This window comes from Microtus oregoni, unplaced genomic scaffold (assembly GCF_018167655.1).
Source record: "Microtus oregoni isolate MIOR12 unplaced genomic scaffold, Mior012 000080F_ref0000499, whole genome shotgun sequence".
In the NCBI taxonomy this organism is placed as follows: Eukaryota; Metazoa; Chordata; class Mammalia; order Rodentia; family Cricetidae; genus Microtus; species Microtus oregoni.
Genome location: NW_024544538.1, coordinates 4,530,290 through 4,557,987, shown reverse-complemented (window position 1 = coordinate 4,557,987; position 27,698 = coordinate 4,530,290). Strand labels below are relative to the sequence as shown.

The following is a 27,698-nucleotide window of genomic DNA, read 5'->3' as shown; positions in this document are numbered from 1 at the left end:
CCTGCTGACTGACATTGCAACCTGAGGAACTGGGATCAGAGCCTGATCTCTGCTAACCCCCATTAAACCAGGTTCCGCCACCAGCCCTTGATAGGCTGATTCAACAAACAACAGTAAAAAGCAGAACCTGCCATGAGGCTTAGATTTCAGTGGAGGTCCAGACGTATGCATGCATAAGCAAACTTGGTCTGGGTGTAGATATACCCATTTATCTATCGTCTGGTTCTCATTGTTTCTCACAGGGTAGTCTGAGAAGGTGGTGAACCTCTGTAAACCTTTTGCCCAAAGACAAGTAGTTTTCTTCCCCCCAGAGGGAGATTCCTGTGGACCATTGTTTCAGTGGTCTGGTAGCTGAAGGGAGACACACAGGTCCAAGGGATTCTCCAGGGTCTCCTCATTCTTATTAGGCTACTTGTTCTCACTCCCAATACCATCCCAGACTCGTATTTACCACCATTCTATAAGAGTTGCTCATAAGAAAACCAAGATGAATGCACTGGAAATAGTGAAGAAAAAAAACCAACCAAACTAAACAAAAAAGATAAAAAAAAACCCAAAAAACAAAAAACAAATAGTCACTTGGAATTGGAATAAGCTGCGACAGCTGAGATATACTGAAGCCTAGGACAAGGGAGAAAACCAGCATTATTTTTATTGTTTATTTTATAGATTGAGTCTTTGTTCATGGATGTTTTCATTTTTAACAGCTCGCTTGAGATTTAATTCACCACCATAGGATCCACCATTTAAAGTGTAACTTTATAATTGCTAGTTTAGTCCCAGAATGAGGCAACAATTGGACAGTGCAGATTTGGTGTGTTTGTGTTACTAGAAAAATCACCTCTCTGTCTTTTACCCATTGTTACCACTCTGTCATTTTCTCTCCCGCTGCTCCATTTCTGACAGTTTACTTAGCAGCACTAATTTCATTCCTATTTTATTAATTGCCCTATTCTGAACTTTTCATATGAATGGAATTATTCTAGTTATTATTTATTTTTGTCTATTTGTTACAAGCTAGAGTCATTTGGAATGAGGGACCTCGATTGAGAAAATGTCCCTACCATAATATTGGCTCATGGGCAAGACACGCTACCAAGTATGAAGAGAGATCTCGTTGCAGTTTTGATTAGCACTTCTCTAATGATGAAAAACATGCTACAAAATTAATGTGCTTTTTGTTAATTTTTGTGGTAGCTTTATGTCTATTTTATTTTTTTCTATTGTAGATATATTTTAATTTACTTCTCAGATACATGATTTTCAAATATTTTCTCATTCCATAGTCTTGTTTTTTGTATTTTTGGCAATACCTGTTTTTGTATAAATTGTAAGTTTTATGAAGTCCTATTCATTTGTTTTATTTTGGTGTTCTTTCAGTTTTGAGATCATACATATTTGCATCTATTTTTTACTAAGTGAATTTGCTCTAATATTTAGATTTAAAGTCTTCAGGTATTTTATTAGCATGTATGAAATATACATAATAGTCTGTTTCCTTATGACATTTCAGATACATCTATGTATACTTGGCTCATATTTGCCTCCAGTTACCATTCCTGTCCACGTTCTCATGCTAACCCTTTCCTGTTTCCAAATATGTCCCACCTCATTCAGCTTTTAAGTTCCTTTTCTACTTTGATGACTCAGGAGCATGAACACGAATTTTTTTTTTTAAATAGAGGCATGATCCCTTACTAGTAACTAAACCCCTGAGGATGTCTTCCTCTTCTCCATCAACTGTTAGCTGTGTATAACTCCTCAGGAAACAGTAGGGACTCATGAGCTTCTTCTCCTTCCATAATAGGAGAGCTTGTGCAGGTAATCACAGTTGCTGTGAGACTGAGTACATGCCATGTTTAAAGGCAGCAAACACAGCTCATCTGCTTCCTTCATCACCTACATTTTCTGCTACTTCTTCTGCAATTGTTCCTCCAGCCTTTGAAGGGGTAATGTAGACGTCTCATTTTTTATAGCTAGGAATTCTACGGTCATGTTTTCTCTGTACTTTACCAGTATGCGTCTCTGAAGTCCCTACTGCAAAAGGAGGCTTCTCTGATCAGTGCTGATCTTACTATTAAACTATGAACATAAATATAGTCTTGTAGACGTCAGTTTCGTAGGTGCATTGTGTCCATTCAGCCAAGCATTAGCAATAGGCGCCTCACTCAGGCCCATGACCTCTCAGCATTTTTTGATTGGGTGCTCTTCAGTCATCATCAAATAGATCATCAAATTCAAACCGAAAGCAGTTCGTTTCCCCAAGTATTCTTCCTTTCGCTTTCAAATTCTCTCCCTTCTGCTGTGCCTTTCACCTCATTAAAGAAAAAGATTTGACCGGGCGGTGGTGGTGCACGCCTTTCATTTCAACACTTGGAAGGCAGATGCTGCCGAATCTCCGTGAGTTTAAAGCCAGCCTGGTCTACAGAGCTAGTTCCAGGACAGTCAAGGCTGTTACACAGAGAAACCCTATTTCAAAAACCAATAAAAATTGCTCCTTTTAGGTTCCATTCTATGTTCTTGTGCTCTACACACACACACGCACGCGCGCGCGCAGACACACACACACACACACACACACTTCCATTTAAATGCACATTATAAAACTTAAAAGCTGGGATTTACATATTAGAGAGTGCATGCTGCATTTGTCTCTCTGGGTCTGGATTATTACACTCATGTAATATGTTCCAGACTTCCCAATTTTATTTTTCTTTACAGCTTAATAAAATTCCACTGTGTTATGTACCACCTTTTCATTATCCCTCTATCACTTGATAGTCAATTAATTTTTCTGCTATTATGAATTGAATTGCTATAAACATGGATGTGCCAGTATCTCTGTAGTTGAATACAGAGCCCGTTGGGTATGTGCTCGGGCCAGGAATGATATAGCTGGTTATATGGCAGTTCTATTTTTAGGTTTTGAGGAGCCTTCTTCACGATTTTCAAAATGGCTGCACTGGTTTACATCTCCACCAATAGTGACTAAAGATTTCTTCTTTCTCTACATCATTGCCAACATTTGTTGTCATTTGTTTTCTTTAGGAAGCCATGCAACCTGCAGTGAGGCTAAAGTTGTTGATTTTTAATAAGTGTTTAACATCCTTAGCCATCAGGGAAATGCAAATTAACATTTAAGTTTTTCTTTAAGTTCAGAGAATTTTGTGTGTAATATGAATTAGGTTATAAATTTACTTTGTGCATGTACTTATACATGTCTGCCAGGATCCTATGTTGAAAGGTTGACTTTTTTTCATGAGATGGTTTTTGGAACCTTTGTGGAAAAGATAATAACTCCCCCCCCCCCCCCCCAGACTCTCAAGTCTGTTCTGTTGACCTGTATGTCTGTTCTTTGCAAGTTACCATTCTTTTTTGATCATCCTTGTTTTGTAGTATGTTTTGAAGTGAAAGTCTAGTATTCACATCAGTATTGGACTGCTGAGATAGCCCAGTCAGCAAAGTACTTTTTCTGCGACCATGGGGACCTGAGTTCAATACCTAGAACTCATGTTTGAACAACAATAACAACAGCACCAAAAAACCAAACCAAACCAACCCACCCACCCGTCCCCCCAAAAGATGTTGTGGTGCATGACTATAACCCCAGCACTGGAGAATTGGAAATGGAAGGGTCTCTAAGGTTCACTAGCCACCTAGCATAGACTACTTGACAAACTTCAGACCGGTGAGAGATCTTTTCTCAAAAACAAAGTGGATGGGTACTTAGAAACAACACCAAGGTTGACCTCTGGCCTCTACAGGCTTATATATGAACCACCACACACTACACATACCTGTAAAAGATGAATGAATTGTTGGTCACTAAATAAATATGAACCCTTGCTGAAAATGCTTCAAGGTTAATGGACATAGAGAACATTATTTGGATGGGGAGATGAGGAAGAAATGCTCTGAGAGCTGTACTTGAAATAAGTGCGTGAAGGGAGATGATGTAAAGGAAGCAAGGAAACGGTGTATTTTGAACACCTGTTTTGTGTGTGTGTGTGTGTGTGTGTGTGTGTGTGTGTGTGTGTGTAATCTCATGTACTCCTGTATGTTCTCCTAGAAGTATTTCTCTCCCTGTTACATAGTAACTTTCTGAAAATGGGAGAGTTTAAGTAATTTCTTTGTAAAGCTACCAAGCGACAGTAGAGTTCACACCATCAGGATTCTAAGACACTAGTTCTCACCCTCCCTAATGCTGTCAACCTTTAATACAGTTCCTCATGTTGTGGTGACCCCCAACCATAAAGTTATTTTTGTTGCTACTTTGTAACTGTAATTTTGCTACTATTGTGAATCATAATGTAAATATCTGTGTTTTCAGATGGTGTTAGGGGACCCCTGTGAAAGGGTCATTCATTCCCGAAGGGTTGCGACCCACAGATTGCAAAACAGTGCTCTAAGATATATCACCATGTTCCCTTGAAAATGAGGTTAATGAAATAAATGTTTCAAGCCAAATTCTCATGAAGGAAAGAAATTACACAAGGTGTTTAATCAAAGAGAAGCTGCATATATTGTGACTTTTAAAGGTTAAGAGTTTTCTTTCAGTAGGGTTAGTGTTGTGCTGCCTTATAGTTGTATGTATGTTTTCAGTATTTCAATATGAATTTTATAATAATCAGTTTGTCCTAAGAATTCATCTGGGATTTTGATCTGCATCATGTTAAAACTACAGGTCAGTTTGGGGAATATTTCCATCTTCCCAGTAAGTCTCCCAGTTCACAAATATGGGGTGCTTTTGCAATTATCATTTTCTTATTTATTTTTGTGGTGATTGAACCCAGGCAGGACCTAGCACATGCTGGACAAAACACTGTACCTGCCACTAAGCGACGTCACCAGCTCCTACTGTACACTTCTCAAGGTCTTAGCCATATGAAGAATAGCACACTGCACTTGTAATCCCAGCATTAGGGGTGCATAGTCAGCTGGATCCTAAGTTTGAGACCAGATCATATTCAAGTTTACTTAGTGTTTTTTCTTCTTTTTTGTAATTAGAAGAATTAAGTTTTGGGTGGAGGTGGGGGGATTGGGCTGGAGAAGTGGCTAAGTGGTTAAGAACCACTGGCTATTCTTCCAGAAGTTCCGTGTTCCATTCCTGAGCCCACTTCAGGCAGTCCACAACAGTCTGTAACTCCAGATCCAGGGGACCTAGCACCTCTTCTGGCCTCTATAGGTATTAGCCATGTACATGTTGTGTAAACATGCATTCAGTCAGAATATCTATACACATAAAATCACAGTAATTAAAAAAATTCTAAAGAGAATTAAGTTTTGTAATTCTCAATTCTGTTCCATTTATATGTATGTAAATTCATATAGACAATTGAGTGTGATATATATATGTCATATAAACTATGAGTGTTTATTTCATGTGTATATTAATGGAATTAAATATGTTGTATATTGAATAGTTGTAGTCAGAGGGAATATCTTTCACGTCATTCCTGATCTTGGGGGACAAGAGCTTTGTCATTCATGGTTAAGAATAATGCAAATTGGTTTCCTTTATTCTTTTACTTAACACGAACTTTTAAAATTATCGTTGTTATAGAAATTTTTGACAACCCCTTAAAATTTAGAGACTGAGGTAATCTACTTCTTTATTCCACACTGGTCATAGTCCTGTGATTCTGAATTCAGATTGTTCTGTGATTGTACTTTTGTTCTGTGTATGCTTTGTTAAAAAGAACAACTCTGTAGATCACAGCTTGTACCTTTTTTGAGGTGGTGAGGTCAATTTAGGAAATAAGAGGTCACTATCTATCTAGCAGGCTTTTGTGCCAAGAATGCCTTGTGGGTTTTTTTTTTTTACATTTGGTATAAAAGCAATTATAAAGGATTCCTGTATTAACTTTTTAATTCAATGGCAAAGTTTGGAGCTGAATGTATTCTAGAAGATGACCTTTTGAGTGGTTCTAAAAGATTAAGTAAAAGATAGGGCTACATGCAGTTCCCTTTCATGCCTCTTATTTCATTTTGATCAGTTTGTCAGCATTGTGTTCTCAATTCTGAAGAACTATGATGTTTTTTTCAGATTTGCATGCTTGAGTCCCCTGCACAGTACAAACACAGTGAGCTATTAGTACCGCAGAGATTTAGGTTAGAGAGCTTTGTATCCGGAGTGTTGCTTTCCTTGGAGTTCTTATTGATGAACTGTCGACCAACAGTGCTCTTTGTGTTTGAAAGCTACTCGCCAGAAAGAAGTGAAACACAGTCCTAAGTAAGTTTAAATTGCAGTAATTGTGACCAGAACAGGCTTTTCATTTAATGAATTTAAAAACCGCTTACTTACATATATGTGTGCTAGGGCGTGGTGAGTAGATACATATGTATGTTCTGAAAGGCACATTGGGTCCCCAAGAGCTGGAGTTACAGGAGGTTATAAGCCGCCTGATGTGGCGAGTGGGAGCTGAACTCAGGTTCTTGGTAAGAACAGCAAGTACTCTTTTTTTTTTAATTTTTTTTAATTTATTTATTTATTAAGGATTTCTGCCTCCTCCCCACCACCGCCTCCCATTTCCCTCCCCCTCCCCCGATCAAGTCCCCCTCCCTCATCTGCTCGAAGAGCAATCAGGGTTCCCTGACCTGTGGGAAGTCCAAGGACCGCCCACCTCCATCCAGGTCTAGTCAGGTGAGCATCCAAACTGCCTAGGCTCACACAAAGCCAGTACGTGCAGTAGGATCAAAAACCCACTGCGATTGTTCTTGAGTTCTCAGTATTCCTCATTGTCCGCTATGTTCAGCTAGTCGGGATTTATCCCATGCTTTTTCAGACCCAGGCCAGCTGGCCTTAGTGAGTTCCCGATAGAACATCCCCATTGTCTCTTTGTGTAGCTCAGTGGTAGAGCATTTGACTGCAAGTACTCTTTTTTTAAATTATTTTTTATTGAGCGCTACCTTTTTCTCTGTTCCTTTCCTCGCCTCTCCCCTCCCCTTCAACCCTCTCCCAACGTCCCCATGCTCCCAATTTACTCAGGAGATCCTGTCTTTTTCTACTTCCCATGTAGATTAGAGCTATGTATATCTCTTAGGGTCCTCATTGTTGTCTAGGTTCTCTGGGGTTGTTATTTGTGAACAGCAAGTACTTTTAACTTGTGAGCCATCTCTTCAGCCCCAACTTATTTGTTGAGGTTGGCATTGAATTTCTGAACTTAAGCAAACCTCCTGCTTCAGCTTCTTGAGTAGCAGGGCCTACCAGCACACACCATATTGTGCCAGAATGTATTTTAATTGGCATCTTTATTTAATTAGCTTATTGTAGTATGATTGAAAGGGGTTGCTACTTAGCGTTTTGTCTTTTAAAAGGGAAATTATGTGTCTTAAACATTATATTTATTTATTATTTTATGTGTATGTTTTTTTTTCTGCATGAATGTGTGTTGTGTGGCACATGGATGCGGTGTCCATGGAGGACATCAGAGACCCTGGGACTGAAGTTACAAATGGTTGTGACTGGCTTAGTGTGGGTACTGGGAATTGAACCCAGGTCCTCTGGAAGAGCAACTAGTTCTCTTAAGTGCTGAAACATCTTCAGGCCTTTCTTTCTTTTTTTAATGTAACATGAAGACTTGATAAGCCTTATGAAGCCTTTTTACTGTTGAATAGATTATTTCCTCAAGATTGATTGTGCATATACATTTCTGTGTGCTATATGAAGGCTCCTCATTCATATTGGCCTAATTGGGATTGAACAATACTTTCCCCTTTTGTGAAATAAATTTTAAAGTTATAATATAATTATATCATTTTGCCCTTCTCATTCCTTCCTCCAAATCCTTCCATATAACCCTCTTGCTCTATTTCAAATTTTGACTTCTTTTTGTTTTTACATATTTATATATCATGTGTATATAAATATTTATACATAAATTATGTCATATTCATACATAATATATAAATTATATATTATAAATTTATACTAAACAATATTGTTTCTACAAATGTGCAGTTTATACAATTATAAATATGTGAACAATGTATTTAGGAATATATATAAAATAATTGTATAACATCTATTACTAAATACATAAATATAATATGCTTAGTATATGTAATGTTATTGTATGTTTTCAAGAGTGACCATTTGGTATTGGGTGTTCCCCACCCCAGTGAGGACTTTTTCCTATTCTCTGAATTCTGTAGTTCCCCGTAGTTCTTTGCGTAGGGTTGAGGCCTCCTGAGCTTTCCCCTTTCCACATTAGCATGTCTAATGTTGTCTTGTTCTCTTCATGTTTAGGCAGCCATGTTGGTGAGACTTCCTGGGTGTAGCTTCTGACATTCCTAGGTGATAGAGTCTCATAGCAGACTCCCAGTTCCTCTGACTCTTACAGTCTTCTGTCTCCTTTTCTTCAGTGAACCTTAGGTGTAGTAGTTGTGTTTAGATGTATCAATTGAGAATGGATTCCAGAACCCTGCGTTTTATTTGGTTGTGGTTTTCTGTAAGGATTATAAAAATGGCTCAGTGCACCTAAATTTCAAGTGTCTGTTGCAGTGCAATCATATTCCCTTGCATTAGATATGTATTTTGTGCTTATATAGCTTATACATCTTAATTGGTTTTGATAAGAAGCTTTTCAATAAGGTGATTATATAGCATAAAACCATTTAAGTTTTTATCTTATGGAACAAGGGGACAAACTGAATTACGCCTGTTAGCATGAAGATGAGGTGAAAATACAATCTGAGATTGCCTGACTAATTACCCAAATTGGAGATATATGTCTATGTGTGTGTGTGTGTGTGTGTGTGTGTGTGTGTGTGTGTGTACGTACACATTTTATGGTTCAACATCTCTATTTTATTGAGGAGTTTTGTATCAATGTTTATGAGTGAAATTGGTCTCTAATTCTCTTTCTTTGTTGAGTCTTTGTGTGGTTTGGGTATCAGGGTGACAGTGGCATCATAAAATGAATTTGGTAATGTTCCTTCTGTCTCTTTTTGTGAAGTAATATGAAGAGTATTGACAGTATCCCTTCTTTGAAAATCTGGTAGAATTTTGCGTTAAAACTGTCTGGCCCTAGGCTATTTTTGATTGAGAGACTTTTGATGACTGCTTCTATTTCCTTAAGAGTTATAGGTCTATTTAAATTGTTTATCTAATCTTGATTTAACTCTGGTAAGTGGTATCTGTCAAGAAATTTGTCCATTTCTTTTAGATTTTTCCACTTTTGTGGAGGTCAGGTTTTTGAAGTATGACCTAATGATTCTCTGGATTTCCTCAGTCTGTTGTTATGTCCCACTTTTCATTTCTGAATTTGTTGATTTGAATATTTTCTCTGTGCCTTTTAGTTAGTTTGGATAAGGGTTTATCTAGTTTGTTGATTTTCTTGAAGGATCAACTCATTGTTTTATTGATTCTTAGGTGTGCCTGCCTTTTTATGTTCTAGATTTATTTTCGGGGTGCTGTTAAATTGCTAGTATGAGATCTCTCAAAATTCTTCATGAAGGCCCTTAGTGCTATAAACTTTCCTTTTAGTGACACTTTCATTGTGTCCCATAAGTTTGAGTATGTTGTACATTCAAGGAAGTCTTTAAGTTTTTTCTTTATTTCTTTCTTGCCCCAGTTATAACTCAGTAAGATAAAGGCTTTCTTTTTTTGTCGAAATTTCTGGCTCTCCAATAAATGCACAAAGACTTAATATTAATTATAAATGCTCAGCCCATAACTCAGGCTTGTTATTAGCTAACTCTTACATCTTAAATTAACTCATATTTCTTTTCTACCCTCTGCCACATGGCAGTACATTCTTTTAACAAGACATATTCACCTTGTTTCTCTCTGCTTCTCTTCGCAACTCCTGAGATTCTGACCTTATTCTTCCCAGCATCTTTTGTGTTTTTCTGTCCTGTCTATGCCTCCTGCCTAGCTGCTGACCAGTTAGCTCTTTTATTAAATCAAGCAGAGGTACCTTGGCAAAGAAACATCTTTACAGTATACCAAAAGATTTTTTGATAACAGTAGAAGAGTTGTAGACTTTCTGTTGTTGAAATCAGTCTTTAATCCGTGGTGGTCTGGTAAGATACATGGGGTTATTTCAATTTTTTTTGTATGTGATGAGACTTTCTCTGTGGCTGAGTATATGGTTAATTTTGGAGAAGGTTCCATGTGGTGCTGAGAAGAAGGTATATTATTTTGCATTTGGGTGAAATGTTCTGTGGTTATCTGTTAGTTCCATTTGAGTCATAACATCTGTTATTTATTTTATTTCTTTGTTTAGTTTCTGCCTGAATGACTTGTCCATTTGTGAGAGTGTGGTGTTAAAACTCCCCAATATTATTGTGTGGGATTCTATTGTGACTTAAGCTTTAGTAGTGTTTCTTTTTCAAATGTGGGTGCCCTTCTATTTGGAGCATAGATATTCAGAATTGTGACTTTGTCTTGGTGGATTTGTCCTTTGATGAATATGAAATACCCATCTCTATCTCTTTTGATTAATTTTGGTTGGAAGTCTATTTTGTTAGATTGCTTCTTAGGTCCATTTGATTGGAAAATCTTTTTCCAGCCCTGTACTCTGAGGTAATGTCTATCTTTGATGTTGTGATGTGTTTCTTATGTGTAGCAGAATGATGAATCTTTTTATTTCCATTTTGTTAGCCTGTGACTTTTCATTGGCAGGTTGGGTCTAATGATATTGAGGGATATTAATTACCAATGATTATTAATTCCTGTTATTTTGGTGGTGATGGTGGTGGTGGTGGTGGTGGTGGTGGTGGTGGTTGTGGTGGTGGTGGTGGTGGTGGTGGTGGTGTGTGTGTGTGTGTGTGTGTGTGTGTCTGTGTTTCAGTTCTTTGGGTTTTGCTGGTGTGAGATTATCTATTACTTGTCTGTTTTTGTAGGTATAGTTAACTTCCTGGGGTTCAAGATTTCCTTCTAGTACCTTTTGTAGGGCTGGATTTGTGGATAGATATTGTTAAAATTTGACTTTGTAATAGCTTGTTTTCTCCATCTGTTGTGATAGACAGTTTTTCTGGGTATTGTACTCTGGGCTGTCATCCATGGTCTCTTAGAGACTGCAAGATATCAGTCCAGGCCTGTCTGGAATTTAGGGTCTCTGTTGAGAAGTCAGGTGTGATTCTAATATGCCTGCCTTTATATGTTACTTGCTCTTTTCCTCTTGAAGCTTTTAATATTTTTTTGTTTTGTATGTTTAGTGTTTTGATAATTATGTGACATGGGGATTTTCTTTTCGGATCCAATCTATTTGGTCTTCTGAAAGCTTCTTATACATTTATAGACATATCCTTCTTTAGGGTAGGAAAATTTTCTTCTGTGATTTTGTTAAATGTATTCTCTGTGTTTTTGAGCTGGGTTTCTTTTCCTTCTTCTATTCCTATTATTCTTATGTTTGATCTTTTCATAGTGTCCCAGATTTCCTGGATGTTTTGTTTTAGGAATTTTTTAGATTCAACATTTTCTTTGACTGATGAATCTATTCCCTCTATTGTGTCTCCAGTGCCTGAGATTCTCTCTCCCATCTCTTGTATTCTATAGACACTTGCAACTGTAGTTCCTGTTCACTTACCCAGATTTTCTGTTTCTAAGATCCCCTTCATTTATGTTTTTCTTCATTGCTTCCCTTTCCATTTTCAGTCTTGAACAGTTTCCTTTATCTGTTTGTGACTTGTTGTTGTTTGACTTTCTTTTAGGGATTTGTTTATATCCTCTTTAAGAGCCTCTATCATTTTCATAAAGTCATTTTAAGGCCATTTTCTTATACTTTAACTGTGTTAGATTGTTTAGGTCTTGCTGGTGTAGAGTAGCTGGACTCTGGTGATGCCATATTGCCCTTTCTGTTATTGATTTTGTTCACACACTGGCATTTACGCGTCTGGATTTGGGGTGATTATAGGTCTAGGTGTTGATTCCTGCATTTGTCTTTGTTAAATGGTGGTTTTGTTCCTTGTTTTCTCTCTGGTCTTCTGGCCCAAATGGCCAAGGGTTCTGGTGACTAGCATGTCTTCAGGTCCTGTAGGGTTTTTTGGGACCTAGGGGTCCCTAGATCTGGCCTGGCCTTTGGTAAAGCTGAAGTCTTCTTCTGAAGTTGTAGACCCAGATATGGAGACCAGAGGAGGAAGTACAGACTAGGTTCCCTAGATCTGGTCTGGCCTCTGGAATCACTAGGGCCATTCTGGCTCTAGTATAGCTGCAGGTACTGTGGACTCTAGATCTGACCTGTGCTTCAGGTAAGCTGAAGTCTGCTTCTGAGTCATCGACCTGGGGTCCCTAGATCTAGCCTAGCCTCTGGGGTCCTTAGATACAGTCTGGTCTCTGGTAAAGAAGTCTCCTGAAGTCATAGACCAGAATATGGAGCTGGGGGTGAGGATGTGGTGGGGCAGGGAGTGTGCAGTCTGGGATTGTTGGGCAGGCTTTAAAGGGGTTTTGTTGGCAGTAAGTAATGTCTTACTTGGGGTTCCTAGGACCAGCTTGGACTCCCGTACGGCTGCTGGGGCTGTGGCCCTAGTGTGGAGACCAGGACAGAGGATACAGTCTGGGGTTATTGGGTGGATTTTCAGGCATGTTACTGGCAGTGGATGATGTCTTACCTGGCGTTTCTAGATCCTACCTGGCCTTCGGTAAAGATGAAGACTTCTTCCAAAGTAGTAGACAGGAATGTGGTGCCCAGGGAGTGCAGTCTGGAGTTATTGGACAGGCTTAAAGGGGTTTTCAGCAGGTGGTGGGCAGTTGTTTTCACTAGGGTCCCTCTGACTACTCTGGCCTCTGGTTCAGTCATATTCAGATTCTTAATTTATTCATATTTTATGTGTATAGTGCAGTTAGTATATGAATTGCCTGTAGCCATTTTCCCAACCACTGTTTTTTGAAGGGGAGTTGCCTGGGATGGGGTTGAAACAAAGTCTTGTTGAGAAGGTGTCAAACTCACCATTTGTCCTAGGTAGTCTTCCAACTAATGATCCCCTTGCCTACTTTTACCAAGTGTTGGGATTACCCTTACAAGCTGTTTTTCTGTTTTGTTTTGTTATTTGAAATATTCAGATTTATCCTTAACTGATTTCAACTGCCACATTTATGATAGAGCTAAGAAATAATCTGTATTTTGTATATTTTATCAAGATAAACTTGTTTGATTTCACACTACATGGTAGAGATGTTATTTTTGGTGCATTTTGATAGCAATTGGAAAGATTTTCATTTGCTCGTTTTTCCCTAATCTATAGATTCAACCTTTAAAATACCCATGCCCTCTGTATGATGGAGGAAGGTCATTGGCTAATAAAGAAACTAACTGCCTTGGCCCATTTTATTGGTTGGAACATAGGTGGGTGGAGTAAACAGAACAGAATGCTGGGAGGAAGAGGAAGTGAGCTCAGACGCGATAGCTCTGCTCTCTGAGGCAGACGCATGAAGCTCCGACCCAGGATGGACGTAGGCTAGAATCTTTCCTGGTAAGACTGATGCTACACAGATTATTAGAGATGGGTTGATCAGGATATGAGAATTAGCCTGTAAGGGCTAGAGTTAATGGGCCAAGCAGTGTTTAAAAGAATACAGTGTCCGTGTAATTATTTCGAGGCATAAGCTAGCAGGTGGCTGGGGTGCTGGGGTCGCAGCCCCGCTGCTCATATTACTACATCTGTATTTGTGCTTTCTGTTGTTGTGATAAAACACCATGACTAAGGCAACTTATAGAAGAGTTTATTTGGGCTTACGATTTCAGATGTTTAGAGTCCATGGCAGTGTATTGGAGGCAGCAGATGGCAGCAACTGCATGTTGAGAGCAAAAGCTGTAGGCTCACATCTTGAACTGTAAGCACAAAGCAGAGAAAGCCAACAAGAAATGGTGTGCGTTTTTAAGCAATCAAAGCCTGTTTCTAGTGACATACTTCCTTCAACAAGGCCACACCTCCTAATCCTTTACAAACAGTGCCACCAACTGAGGACTTAGCATTCAAATACCAAAAACTATGGGAACATCTCATTTAATTCTCCCAATTCTTCTCTCTAAGTAATTTGATTGAAATTATACTGAGGAAAAAAAAACAGCTTCTGTATAAAATTGAGTCTGTCTGCCCTTGACTATGTTGTATATGCATCTAATACTTATTTTCTCAGATCCTTTATTATTTTATGTACTTATGTAAAGTTTTTAAACTTAAACCTTTCAGCATATATTGAGGTTTTTCTTAGGTATTTTTACAAATTTTGATACTTATGAGTGATTTTTTTTTCATTGATGTTTACAATGTGACATTTGTGGAATAAAAGTAGTCCTTTTATTTATAGGATCAACATTCTTACATTGAGCCTCTAACTGTGCCAGATTTCCAGGTAATTTGTCTACACAATGCATAAGAAATGTTATATTAGCTGCAAATCATTAGGTCTTAGACTGTCTTCTTTGATTGTGCAGCAGCAGCATCCCTTGGGAACTTGTTAGAAACACAGTTTCTCTGGACTCATTACATCCTAAATGAATGAGAAACTGTTTGTAGCAATCTGTATTTAACATCTCTCTCGGGGCTTCTGATGCTCAAGCTTGTAGGCCGCTGATACAGAGAAATTTTCCTGTTGTTACTTATATTTTTCCCCTCTTGTATTTTTTCTTGTAATATTGTGTTATAGGAATCAGTAGAAAAAAATTACTAACTTCCAAGAGTAAGAGGGAGGTAGGAATTATGGGATACATGCATTCTTTCTCACTTTTTCAGTTCCTTAATTTGAATCATCAGGAAGAGTTTCGATTTTGGTGATTAGCAGAAGTAAGTTTGATTCAAAGTGAGACATGGTAGGCAAGCAGAAGTATCAGTGTAAAATTGCAAGACATCAGGTCAGCTGGGCCTGGCATTTGACGCTAAATAAATGTTTGTTAAAGAAAATTTAGCTCTTTTAATAATAGGCCAACTATTTGAAAATAATCGAGATTTTAAAAATAGGAGTGCAATATAATCATTAGTAATAATGATTACTTGCAAAAATGGCAAGTGATGTCATAAGACAACAATAGAGCCCAAGGGATTCCTAAATATATTACGAGTGACAAAATTAGAGACCATGAACGACCTTGTTGAGAAGGAAAGAGTGATACTCTAAAAAAGCACCGTGATTAAATGAATATGGCATATACTGGACAGCAAGGTGGTGCACGGTGATGACATGGGCATAGTACCTCAGTGACTAGAACAGCAACCTGAATTTCTAGAGAAGTTTGTGTCATCTATGTCATCATTCCACCAGAAAGAGCAAGAATCAGACGAATCATGGAAATCTCTTCATTCAAGTGGGAGTTTGGATCTAGAAATAGTTGTTACTGTAATTTTCTGGGCCCAGGAGATTCAATGAAGTTGACAATCAGCTGACATCATTGAAGCATCCCTAAACTTATGGTGAGAAGAAAGAGGATTTGTACTATGTATCCTGAGCACCTCTTTCCAGGTTTAGTGCTCCATAAAAAGAAAGTTATATTAAAAAAAAAAAGTCAGTTCCATCATGAGAATGGTTACTGACAGCCCTACTTGATTACAGTCACCAATAGATTTTTCAGACCTACAGACTTGGCTCAACAGAGGTCAGTGGGAAACCAGGCAAGCTGATCACTTACTTCAGTGATGCATTATGCATTTAGGTGACATTTAGGTTAGTGTGGCTGTTCTAGTTTATGTTACACAGTTAGAAGGGGTGACTATATGGGAACATACCACTTCAGCATTCAAGTATAGATTTACTATGAGAAGGAAGTTACTACTTACTGCAGTAGTTGGTGTATAGGTGTTTGGGTTATGCCATCTTCTATGATGCAGGTAGGAGGGAACTAGGAGCTTAAAAGATAGTTTATCATTTTGTGATTTTTTTTTTGAGATACTAAAGAGAGAACCCAGTGCTTCATGTATGGTAGTCAGTGTTGTTCCACTGGAATACATTAACAGTTCTTTCTGTGACATTTTATCATGTATGCTTTGCAAGTATACATGGCTTCTGGTATTGGGTGTCTAGGGGGTTCCTCTGTGTGAGCATGAATGTATATGTCTCTGCATTTATAATGTTTCTTTTGCTCTTCCTGATTTGATTGTTTTGTCATATTTGTTTTGTTTGTTTTTGGGTAATCTCTTTTAATTTTATTATCCCTTAGGAGCCTGATGTTTTCTAATAGACAGAAAGGGAGTGAATCTGGATGCGAGGGAGGTGTTGAGGAGCTGGGAGGAGTAGAGGGAGGGAAAACTGTAATCTAGTTATATTGTATAAAAATCCATTTTCAATAAAAGAGAGAGGGGAAATGTAACCTTTCATTTATTAAAGCTCAAAGAACACATTTCTGATTATTAAACTTCAGATTTCATGATTTCAAGATAATTTCATATTTTCAGTGATGTTTCTATATTTAACTTGAGTTAGAGGGATGCAGTTAAATTCGATCTTGCTTGATTTTGTAAATGTTTTGATTTCGTGGTGCTGAACATTTCCCACCAGTCCTGTCAGGATCCTTTCCTTATAGCAGGACTCATCACAATTTTACATGAAGATAGACTCTTGTAGAAACTTCTACAATTTCTTTCATATAACATCAATTTAATTCCTAAATAAGGGTTACCTTATGTGATGAAATTAACTTGGGATAACTCAAGTCTCATTATTTTTAAAGCTATTTTTTTACAGACATGGATAGAGTGATAGGGTGGTATTTAATTAAATGTAAAGTCATAGGAATTGATTTCAAATACTAGCTAACAATATGATAGGTTCTTGAAACATTAGATTTGTGAGTTACTGAAATACTTATGGCAAAATCCCTTGACTTATACAAGATATCTCAACTACGAGGAGTAGTCTTGTCAGTTTTATTTCTAGTGAGCTAAGTAGAATATTTTTAAGGCAAGCTATAATTAGGTCTTTGTCAGGTGTGTTCTCTGAGTAGTGATTAATTTCCCTTTTTATTTGTCAGGTTGTCACAGGCAATGAGAAGTGTGGCTTTTTCCCTTTTTTTATCGAAGGGTTGATGAAGGTTGAGACATGGTCTCATAATGCGGCTCATATTGACTTCAAACTTAAGATGCTTTGCATTTTGAGTCCTAGGATTAAAAGGATACACAAACATTACCAGCTGAAGTATGTCTTTTTAGTTATAGTGCTTGTCTGGTTAGGTTTTTGAAAGTTTATTTTATCTTTAGAGATTATAATTTAATTGCAACATTTCTCCCTTCCCTGTTCTCATTTGATCCATCAATCCACTGGATCTTACAGTCTCTCCATACCCTTTCTACAATGTTCTCTGAGCCCAGGTGTGGGAGTGTTTTGTAGATATATTGGTACTGAGCTCCCCAACTCTGCATTTTGTGTAATGGTATTTGTCTAAAGAGAAGCTTCCTTGATGATGGGTGGAGATCATACTACCTGTATTTATAGATTTTTATAGATTGTTGTTAGAGATTATGCTGGTTTAGTAAATTAGTGGTTATTTAATTTTTTGAGATTTATGTATTTTTATTTAATGTGTATGGGTGTTTTGCCTGCATGTATGTACACCACATGTATGCAGTATCCACAGAGTTCAGAAGAGGGCATCAGTTTCCCTGCATATGGACTTAACAGAGGTTGTAAGCCAGCATGTGGGTGCTGGGAATTGAACTAGAGTCCTCTGAAAGAGCAGTTAGTATTCTTAACTGAGACATCTCTTTATTCTTGTACACTTTCTTTTTATAATATGTGAAACCTTAGGAGCATGTCTTTTTGTTTTAAGTTTGGAGGCAGAGTCATCATATCTTTCCAACTCAAAAGCATTGTCCCTACTTTGGGGACAGGAGTTGTTTTGGAGATGCATTCAGTGGGACTGCAAAGAGAAGTTTTATTGCTGAAAGGTGAGGACTGCATTTATCTCTGTATAAAGGCAAATGTACCCCAAAGCCATGCCTCAACCTCGTCCAGCCTCTCAAAGGCCATTGGCTGAAGGAGCTTCCCCATCTCCTCTGCCTTTTGTCTGAATAAGAGAGTTCAAAACCCAATACAAAACTATATATAATGAGAACAGATATTAAGTATAAAATTAGAATTACAACCATCATAAACAGTATTAAGCAAGGAACATATGCTAAATGTTTTAATAATTACTCTATCTTAAGGAGTCTAAGTTTTGTATTAGAAATGTCTTGGCTAGAATGTAAGAGGAAGGTAACTATGACTATCTAGTCTTCAACCCCATTGAAGGTGTGAGAAGTGAGATAATATTACTTGAATAGGCAGGAAGTGCAATCAAACTGCTTCCAAAATGTGCAGTAGATGACAGAGACAACTGGCTATCCGAGCAATCACCCAAAGTCTCATTTGCAGTGTGGAAACAACCAACTTTGGCTAAGGCCTAGAATAACTGACAGACATTTTTCACAGGCAGAAAAATTTTTCAAAACTGTCTTATCCTGTCTTGGCAAGGTTTGGCAGTCTTTTTTTCTAGTATCTTGTTTGTCCAATCTGGACGTCATGCATTTTGTCAGTGGTCAAGGCATGGACAGTTTTTTGCCTAAAGGCCAGTTTTGCCAAGAAGAAAACAAGCTCCAAGTGGAGTGTCTTTGGTGTTCAACATTCTCGTGGGAATAGATCAGTACTGCCAGAAGCAGTTGTACCTCACGTCAACATAATCCTAAATTATTTAAATGCCATGTTCTACAGTTCTTTGAAGCAGTTGAAGATTACCTATCTATGCAGAATATAATCTCTATGTATCTAAAGAACCTGATTAGTCTAATTGTGACAAACATGAATGAATATTGACCTCTAATATTTAATACGTGTATAACTTAAAGACTAAGACTTCGTATTAGAATATTAAACAATCTTTAAACAACTGTGCAGCAAATGAGGACAATGACCTCAGAATGTAAACAATGTATAAGTATCTTGATCCAAAGTAGAAATATATAATGCAATATGATAAATATATCCTAAGTTTGTATCAATATGAAAAATGTTCTAAACAGAGGTAGAAACATGCATACATACAATCTGACAAAATAACTTTGCATAGGTGTACAAACATTGTAAACAGAAATAGGAGTATATTCAATATAACAAATATAATTTGAACTTGTATCAATATACAAAATCTATACCAATGTAAATTGTTGATAAATAATAGCTCACAAGTATTCACTATTACTATTATTATTAGTATAATTAGTAATAATAAGCTCACACTAATCTACCTGTTATCACATTCAATTTTCCTCTTTTTTTTCAAAGAGATCTCTGAGCCTACATAATTTACATCCCAACCCCCAGCCCTAATCCAGTAATAACCTCTAAATGATATCCTTAACCCTGAGGACAAACTTTGTTGGGAGAAGGGACGTTGTCTTCTAAAATTACTTCCAGCTGTCATGGGAGTGCTCTTTCTATGGGATCCTGTAAATCTAAAATGATGGTTAAGTTTCAAGATTACTGTCTGGTATAATTGCAAATGGTCTCTGAGTAGTCAATACGATTTAAGGATTATGATGTTTTATTAAAGTAGTAGTTGTAATTCTCCTCCACAAATCATGACTTTCACTGGCCCTGGGTAGTTGGCTAGGTTTCCGTATCATAAGATTTCCCTCTTGTTGAGCAGGCTTTAAGTCCAGTTAGAGAACTATTGGTTACCAACAAGCAGCGCATCCCACTACTGCAATTGGCTGCCATGTTAGTAGTTGTGGTTCATAGATGTCATAGCTGGGTAGTACTTTTGGTTGCTTCCTCCTTTGAAAACTTTCAGGGCACTACCTAATACCATGAAGTTTTGTCTTCAGGGAGAAGGCATTCAGGTCAGTTTCAGCTCAGGAATTCTAGGCCTTGTATGTATCTTCAACAAGGAACTTAACTTCCACCTCTGGGGTTGGGCAGTAAGGAAGGGAAATAGCAACAGCCTGTAATGTTTCAGGAGTCTCTCGGACAGCTCTGCCTAACAGCCAAAAGAGGGCTTCTCATTCCAGTCACTGGGGTTTTTGTAGGTGGATTTGGGCACTTAGAAGGAGCATTGTCAGCCTAGATGAAATTTTTCATTTAAACTCTATAGATATAATACACTGATTTACGTGTATTATAGGGTTGTTTTTTAGTAGATAATAATATGATTTATGACGTGGTTTCTCAGTGTAGCCTTAGCTGTCCTGGAACTAGCTCTGTAGACCAGACTGACCTTGAACTCACAGAGATCCACCTGCCTCTGCCTCCTAAGTGCTGGAATTAAAGGCGTGTACCACCACTGCCCAGCTAATTATATGGTTTTTAAACCTGGCTTTAGTTAAATTCTATGTAAATTTGATTGCATGTGTTTATCCCTTCCTAATCCCATTCAATTATAAAAAAGCAAATAAAAAAATCAAGTTGGGGAGAATACAGTAGATGCACAGAGGAGGTTAAAACTGTTTTGAACAAATTAAGTTACAGCTTAAATGAACTCCCTTTCTCTCCTTATGAGAAAAATGAACTAATTCTTTCTATGGAAATTCTAATATCTCCAGACTTGGGAGCCCTTGGTCTGTGAGAAGCAAGAACATATTAAGAGATTTAAAACATGGGTTTATTAAAAGCCTTTATGGTAAGTGGCTAGAGTTCCATATCCTGTCATACAAAGCCCTGCTTTTAAGGAACTGGAAGAGTCTGCTTTTGAATTTTAATGGGCAACCCCAGGCCGCTATCTGTGCCTATGAGACGAGTTGCTAGTGTGAAGCAGGGTATTGGTTGAAGGAGGAGGGCTGCATCACACTGTTGCAAGGACCTAATTGGATGCGACTTACATATATCTTGATTGCAATCTCTGTTTGGTGTGCTAAGTGACTCTGGCATGCATACCAGGCCTGAGAGGGAAATGTCGCTAAGGCTGTCATCCAAATGAGTTGTGCTGATACTGAGTATTTCTTCCTTACAATGGATGTGTCCATTGTTTTTAAGAAAGGGCTGGTACATTCTGCTTGGGCCATAACCTACTTTTGTCTAGCTGAGCAAATACCCCCCCCCCCCCGTTTTTTCTTTGCTGTGTGGAGATCCGCTTGTCCTGCTGCTGCTCCAGGTCGTTTTTGTCTGTAATTCCTTAGTACATTTCTCTTTGTGCGACTCTGGAGCCATCTACCTCTTTTCTATATGACATCATATTTAGCCTTTGTTGGCTTGGCCTCATATTGTTTCGTAGATTACACACTTTGAACTGTTCTAACAAAATCCCAAAGAGGGTTAAATTCATACAGAAAAGAAAACTACTTCTCCTATTCTACAGAGTAGACCTTCAGAATCAAGGTGCCAGGCTCTTCGTGCTTTATCTTCCTGTGGGAGACGATGAAAAGGAAAGGAGAAAGAGAGTGAGTGCACACATAAAAGCAAGCCAAAAGCTGGTGAGATTGCCCAGCAGATAAAGGTTCTTGCTGCCAAGTTGTATGACGTGAATTCAATCATGGGTAGTACAGGGTAGGAGAGCACTGACTCCCACAAAGTTGACCTCTGACTTCTGTGTGCACACCATCACATGTGCCTCTTCTGAGACCAAATTCAAAGACAAGCAAATGAAACATATCCTTTTATCAGGAACCCACTCCACAAGACGACCATGAATAAGGGTGTTGTCTCCACGATCCAAACATCTAACAAACCTGAATGCTTCCCAGTTCTGCCACAGTAGGGGTAAAGTTGTCCAACATAGTGCTTCTGAGTGGGACACCGCCAAGTGACAGGAAGGATTATAAGTAGGTTTGAATGCTTAGCTTCAGGACACTATAGTTTTGCCTAATTTAATTAGTATAGCAGAGCTCTATTGCTCATCTCACCCTTCTAGAGTCCTAGTCGCAATCTAGCTACATTTAGTATTTTAATGCTTTATCATATCTCCTTTAAAACACGCCATAGAGCCTGAACAAAACACAAATCTTAGAATGTAGTAGTAGCAAAGAGTTCCACAGTAGCCCAGAATGGAGTATAACAAAGGTTTACTTAGTTGGGGATGTGCTCACAGTAAGGGTAGCGATCCTCAGTCTTCTGTGCGCTGGGAACTGGGAGCCAAATCCAGCAGATAAAAGGGCCATGCGTAGTTTTCATCTGCACATATAGTGCATGAGACCACGCCGAAAGTGGACCGGTATCTTAAAGGCTATTAGATGAAGGAGTTTCCACAGCATTAGAACATCTCAAAATCCTCTCACCATTTAGCCTGTGAACAGTGCCATCCCTGGGCAGGTAGGTAGGACTCTACTAGAAATTTAGCTAAGACAGCATGGAGGAGTAAACCAGAGAACAACATTCCTGCGTGGTTTCTGCTTCAGTATCTTCTTCTGGGGTCTTGTCTTGAGTTCCTGCCTGGACTTTCCTCTATGAGAGATTATAACCTGTATGCCAAGAAAACCTTTCCTTTCTTCAGGTTGGCTATGTTCCGTGTTTTATCATAGCAGTAACAACAGTATAAATCAGGACAGTTGGCACGAGCCTATCCTATAGCTGGAAGCACCACATATTTTGTTTCTGAATACACGGCCACTGTCATGGAAAGGGGCAGGAAGTTTTTCTCAGGACTCATTTTCATAGTGTCAGAAGAGGCTGTGGCAGCAGTTAGGAGAGAAAAAGCTCTAATGGTATTTCCATCCTTTGGACCTTGCATACCAGCTTGTGAGGCAAAGGGTGCTTAGTGGTTCTGAAAACAGGTGATTATTAACTGTCCACTTAAGAGGAACATCCACAACACCGTTTCCAAGGATCCAGTATTATTACTGAAGGGCAGAAAGAGTGTAAAAGCCAAATGGAAAACCATGAAGTGTATGATAGATAAGACAATAAGTGCAGCGCTTGAAATCACAAGAGATGCATCTGACTGTATATAGGGTCTATGTAAGACTCAGCCTGTAAGCTTTAAGTCACAGATGGGGAAAGTACTACTGGGGGGCAGCTAATGACACTGCAGGGGTGCGGCAGGAGAGCGCGTCCTTGTCTTTAGTGAAGAAGGCACCGGTGAATCGTTCATGCTGCAGTGGATAGCTTCACTTCAATAGCCGTAGGAATGGAACTCTTTTAATTCACTAGGACACACACACATGCGCGCGCGCGCGCACACACACACACACACACACACACACTCACCAAAGATAGGCCAAGCAGTGGAGACTTGGTTGGATGATGATGTCTGATGAAGATGTGAGATGGAGAGAAAAAGCATAGGGATAAAAGGAAACATAATATATTCTATTCATGTATGAAACTGTCGAAGCATACATAAATTTATGAAAATAAACAGACAATAAAAAAGTTTTAAATAAAGGGTAAATACAAAGTCATTTGGCTTTGAGATGCTTTAGATTTGTAGTTTCACTTAAGGTCCTTGATTGTATGCAACAGTGGGATTATAAGCATAAAACGTGATGTGAACGTAAATATACATACTATTTAGTCTTTTTGTTTGCCTTTTCAAATTTATATAAAAAGGTCTAACAGAGTATATTTTTCTACCACTCCTATTCCATAAAAAATAAACTGGAAGAACACTAGAATAGATGAAGAGCCCCTCTTCCACTCTGTAATCATTTTTTTCTGTAATTTTTCATAGCAGACACTTTTGCAAACAAAGCTGCTTGTCACACATTGTTATCCTTCTAATGTGATAATTTGACTTTATTAACAGGAACACTAAAGTAAAATACGCATTTTTATTTCCAATATGCATAAAGAAAATATAATTTATATATAACATTATGTTATATATACTAATATAATATATACTATATAATAGATACTAATATATAACATGTTATATATACTATGTTAACATATATATGTAGAATGTTATACATTAATATATTAATATGTGTATAATGTTATATTAATATGTACATTATATAGCATTATATATAATATCTACATTTTTCTTTTTAAAATTTTTTTAAAAAGAAAACAATCCTTTAAAATTATACATACCAATCTAAGTTATATATTATATATTAATTAATATGTGTATAATGCTATATTTATATATATTAATATATAAATTATGTAGCATTGTATATAATATCTATCTTTTTAATTGACATTATTACAAAGAAACAGATGTAGGTGTAATTCAGTTTACTAAAACAAGATAACCATGAAACCAATTTTATTCATTTCAAGATAAACAAAATTGCTACCTAGTGTTTAATCCCTAAGATTTAAGATGTTCTAAATTTCTGGCCTGTATTTTGTGCAAACCCCTGTAAAAGCTTTATGGGCTTCTCAAACTTTGAGTGTCCACATCACCATGGGAATTGGTGCTGTCTTTGTATAGTGAATATTTGCCCCAACCCTTTGCTTTTCATTTCTTTTATCTAACCTAACTTCCCACAGACTTTTCAAGCCTACTGAATCTGTTTATATGTATCTTCAATTCCTCTATATGCATTGACTGTCTATAGACACTTGCTCGCTAATTGTAGTAGGAGCTGCGGGCCTCTTCCCACAGCCCAGCTCCTGGCCACCTGGCTTGCTTATGCCCCGAAATAACAACACACAAACTGTATTCTTTTACACACTGCTTGGCCCATTAGCTCTAGCCCTTACTGACTAATTCTCATATCCCGATCAACCCATCTCTAATAATCTGTGTAGCACCAGTCTTACCGGGAAAGATTCAGCATGTCTGACCTGGTGGCTTGCTTCATCGTGTCTGCCCCAGAGAGCAGAGCTATTGAGTCTGAGCTCACTTCCTCTTCCTCCCAGCGTTCTGTTCTGTTTACTCCACCCACCTATGTTCTAACCTATAAAATGGGCCAAGGCATTTTCTTTATTAGCCAGTGACCTTCCTCCATCAGCTAATGACTTCACATGGAATTATCAACGCTATTTTCAGTAACTATTTAATGATTCGCCATTGGGTTTTCAATATATTGTGACTATTGAACTTTGTAATATGAGTCAATTTCATAATTTCCACAGGTTTTATTATGGACACTAGATACATGGATTTATATTATAAAACTTTCCTAAATTTTAAAGATAGCACTATAGTGAATTTTGGCTTTTTTTTCTTCCTGAATAGGTCTGTTCAACTCTGAGAGGTGATGGATATTCTACACAGAGGAGAATTAGTTGCTGCGATACTCCGCAACCGGTATTTATGGAAACAATTTACTTTATAAGTTGTATGATTCCTCTATTTTATGTGCTTAACATAGAAGGTAATAAATATTTATTCAATGCCTAGCTTAAAAATAGGAATTACTTTTAAAATAAGTAAATAAGAGAAGAGCTAAGTGATCAGATACATAAGGAGTGTTGCTGACACTGTGTTCTGAGCTAATGATAAAGAGAGCGTACCTAGAAAACACACTGGATATAAAGTGTGAACAGCTGGCGTACAGTCGCTGGGGATTATGATTTCAAATTTTAGTTTTAAAAGCATTATCTCTGAATAAATACAATCATAGCTTCATGGTAAAAGTCCCAATAACATTTTTTAAGTAGTACTTCCCTGTGATTATACAGATATTTCTGTCACTAAAAATCCAGTTATACGCTTTCCACGGAGTTACTGTGAGCCATTAGAGCACTCCAAGGCAGGTTAAGAATTTAAATTAATGGTTTAAAGAAAAATAGACTTGTTTATGCATGTGTAAAAGAACATTTCTCCATCCTAGTAGTTTGATTGCAGAGTTTGGGTGAAGCTTTGGAAATAGCATGTCCCACAGAGTTCTCTGTGTTCTGGTTATTTGCATGGTAGGAGCCTTGAGGAGTGTTCTTATCTGTTCTAAACTTCAATTTCATCCTCTGTGAAGTGGGGCCAGTAATGCCTCCATTGCATGCTGTAGTATGGTATGTGTATGCTTGTAATGGGTGTGAGGGGAAAGAGGGAGGGCACAGTTGGCAGCAGGCTTGGCAAATAGTAAATGTTATGGAAGTGCTAGTATTATTGAAATTTTAGTGTGGGACTTTAGTTATTAAAATGTGGCACAGCCATACAGGGGACATCGTTTCCATTAATAATAGATGCATATACAACTGGAGTCCTGTAAGTTTATAATGGAGGTGAAAAACCCTATGTAGTCACCCTAGCAACACAGGACAGTTTGTTAGGTGTGTATTTGTGAAGGTAGTGATAGAAGCGAACCTATTTTTCTGCATGTTGTATACAAGTTCACCTATTAGTTGTGTGGAAGATATAATAATTAATAATGATAATAAATGACTAAGTTACTGGATTGTGTGTTCATTATACTATACTTCTAATATTATTTTAGATTGTGATCCTATTCATATAAAAATGTTTGCTATAAATAATATACTGTGTTACAGTGACATTAACCTCATGTGGAATATTTTTACAATGTCTGTAAGGTCTGCCATCTAAGTTTGTGTAAATGTGTGGATGACTATATGCTATGTACACAGTGATAAACTTACCTAATGATTTATTTCGCAGAACATATTCCCATCATTAAGTGAGTCACAATGAATTTGTGATTCTGAATTCTGAGGTATTTTAAAATACAGTTGAATTGTAAGACAAAAAATGGGAATGGTTAAGACAGAAGTGGAACATATATAAAGTCATGGCTATTTGATGTATAGTATATAATGGGTTTTACATAACAATCCCATTAAGTAATCATTTAAAGGATGCTGATGTATCGGGTTGTGAACTCTCAACATCTTTGGAAGGGTGTGGTATGAATCTGTACTGGGAGACTGTAAGATATATTTGCTCAATAATGCAGAAATCAGTAAAATGAGAAAAATAATCTGTGGTCATCTTTGGTGAAAAGACAGAGAAGACTCCTACCAAAGAAGCAGGTAGGTTAAGTGCAGATCTTCACCTTTTCCTTCCCTCCTCCAAATCAATCCCCCTAGTTTTCTCCCCAGCCCTGTAGCAGACCACCTACTGCGGCCTTCTATCCTCTTCCCCTGTTTTCGGTGGATCAAACAGATATTCCCCTCCAAACTTCCTCCCGGACCCCACACTCGATTCTTTTTTTTTTTTTTTTCAATTTTGAAGATTTTATTTTTCTTTCTGACCACGTATACATGTAGCAGGAGTGGACATGCTGTGCTTGTGAGACCAGTATCTCTGGAGCCCAGAACGGGCCGTTGGATGCCTTAGGACTGGAGGTACAGCAAGTTGGAAGGCATCATGAGTGCTAAGAATTGAACTCCTCAATTCTCTGCAAGGGGCCTTCTGAGTCATCTCTCCAGCCCCCTCAAACATAAATTTCACAGAACATTAAGTCAGCATGAATTCTTTGAAAGGATATGTTTTTCTTAGAAGTTTTCTTAAGCTATCTGAGAAAGATTCCTAATTACAAACTCTAGAGAACCCACTTCATTTATCACAGCCTCCAGCTCCCGCATGCATTCGTGGGAACCAGCAGGCACTGTGGATCGTCACCGCTCCTTCCTCACTCCAGATCCCATGTGCCACTCTCCCCCCAACTCTGTAGTAGACCACTGTTGCAACCTTCCTCTCCCTGCAGCCTCCACTTGTTGCAACCTTCCTCTCCCTGCAGCCTCCCGCTCCAGTGGATCACACAGATCTGCTCCAAACTTCCTACCAGTTCATCCTGTGAGCTCAGCCCTCCCCCCCCCCGTGTCCAGCAGGCATTCCCTAGGAACCTACCAGCTAAGCCTGCGAAAGATGCAGTATGTCAGCTAGACAGGTAGCACACTTCAGATCTTCACTCTCCCTCCTCTCCTCCACATTCGATCCTTCAGTTGCGCCCCCAGCTCTGTAACTCACTACCTCTTGTAACTTCTCATGTTCTGCCCCCTT

The 27,698-nt window shown here is 38.1% G+C and overlaps 1 protein-coding gene across 4 annotated transcripts in view; it reads left to right on the top strand.

Annotated features, from left to right (window-relative positions):
* The window catches only part of LOC121441694 (kelch-like protein 13), a 198,742-nt gene that overhangs the window by 66,864 nt on the left and 104,180 nt on the right, over positions 1–27,698 (top strand). For all 4 annotated transcript variants that reach the window (XM_041642925.1, XM_041642921.1, XM_041642926.1 and 1 more), the window contains one exon: positions 24,975–25,046. In XM_041642925.1, coding sequence (XP_041498859.1) covers positions 24,997–25,046 — 50 coding nt within the window. In that variant the 5' untranslated portion in view covers positions 24,975–24,996. The remainder of the gene's footprint in view (positions 1–24,974; positions 25,047–27,698) is intronic.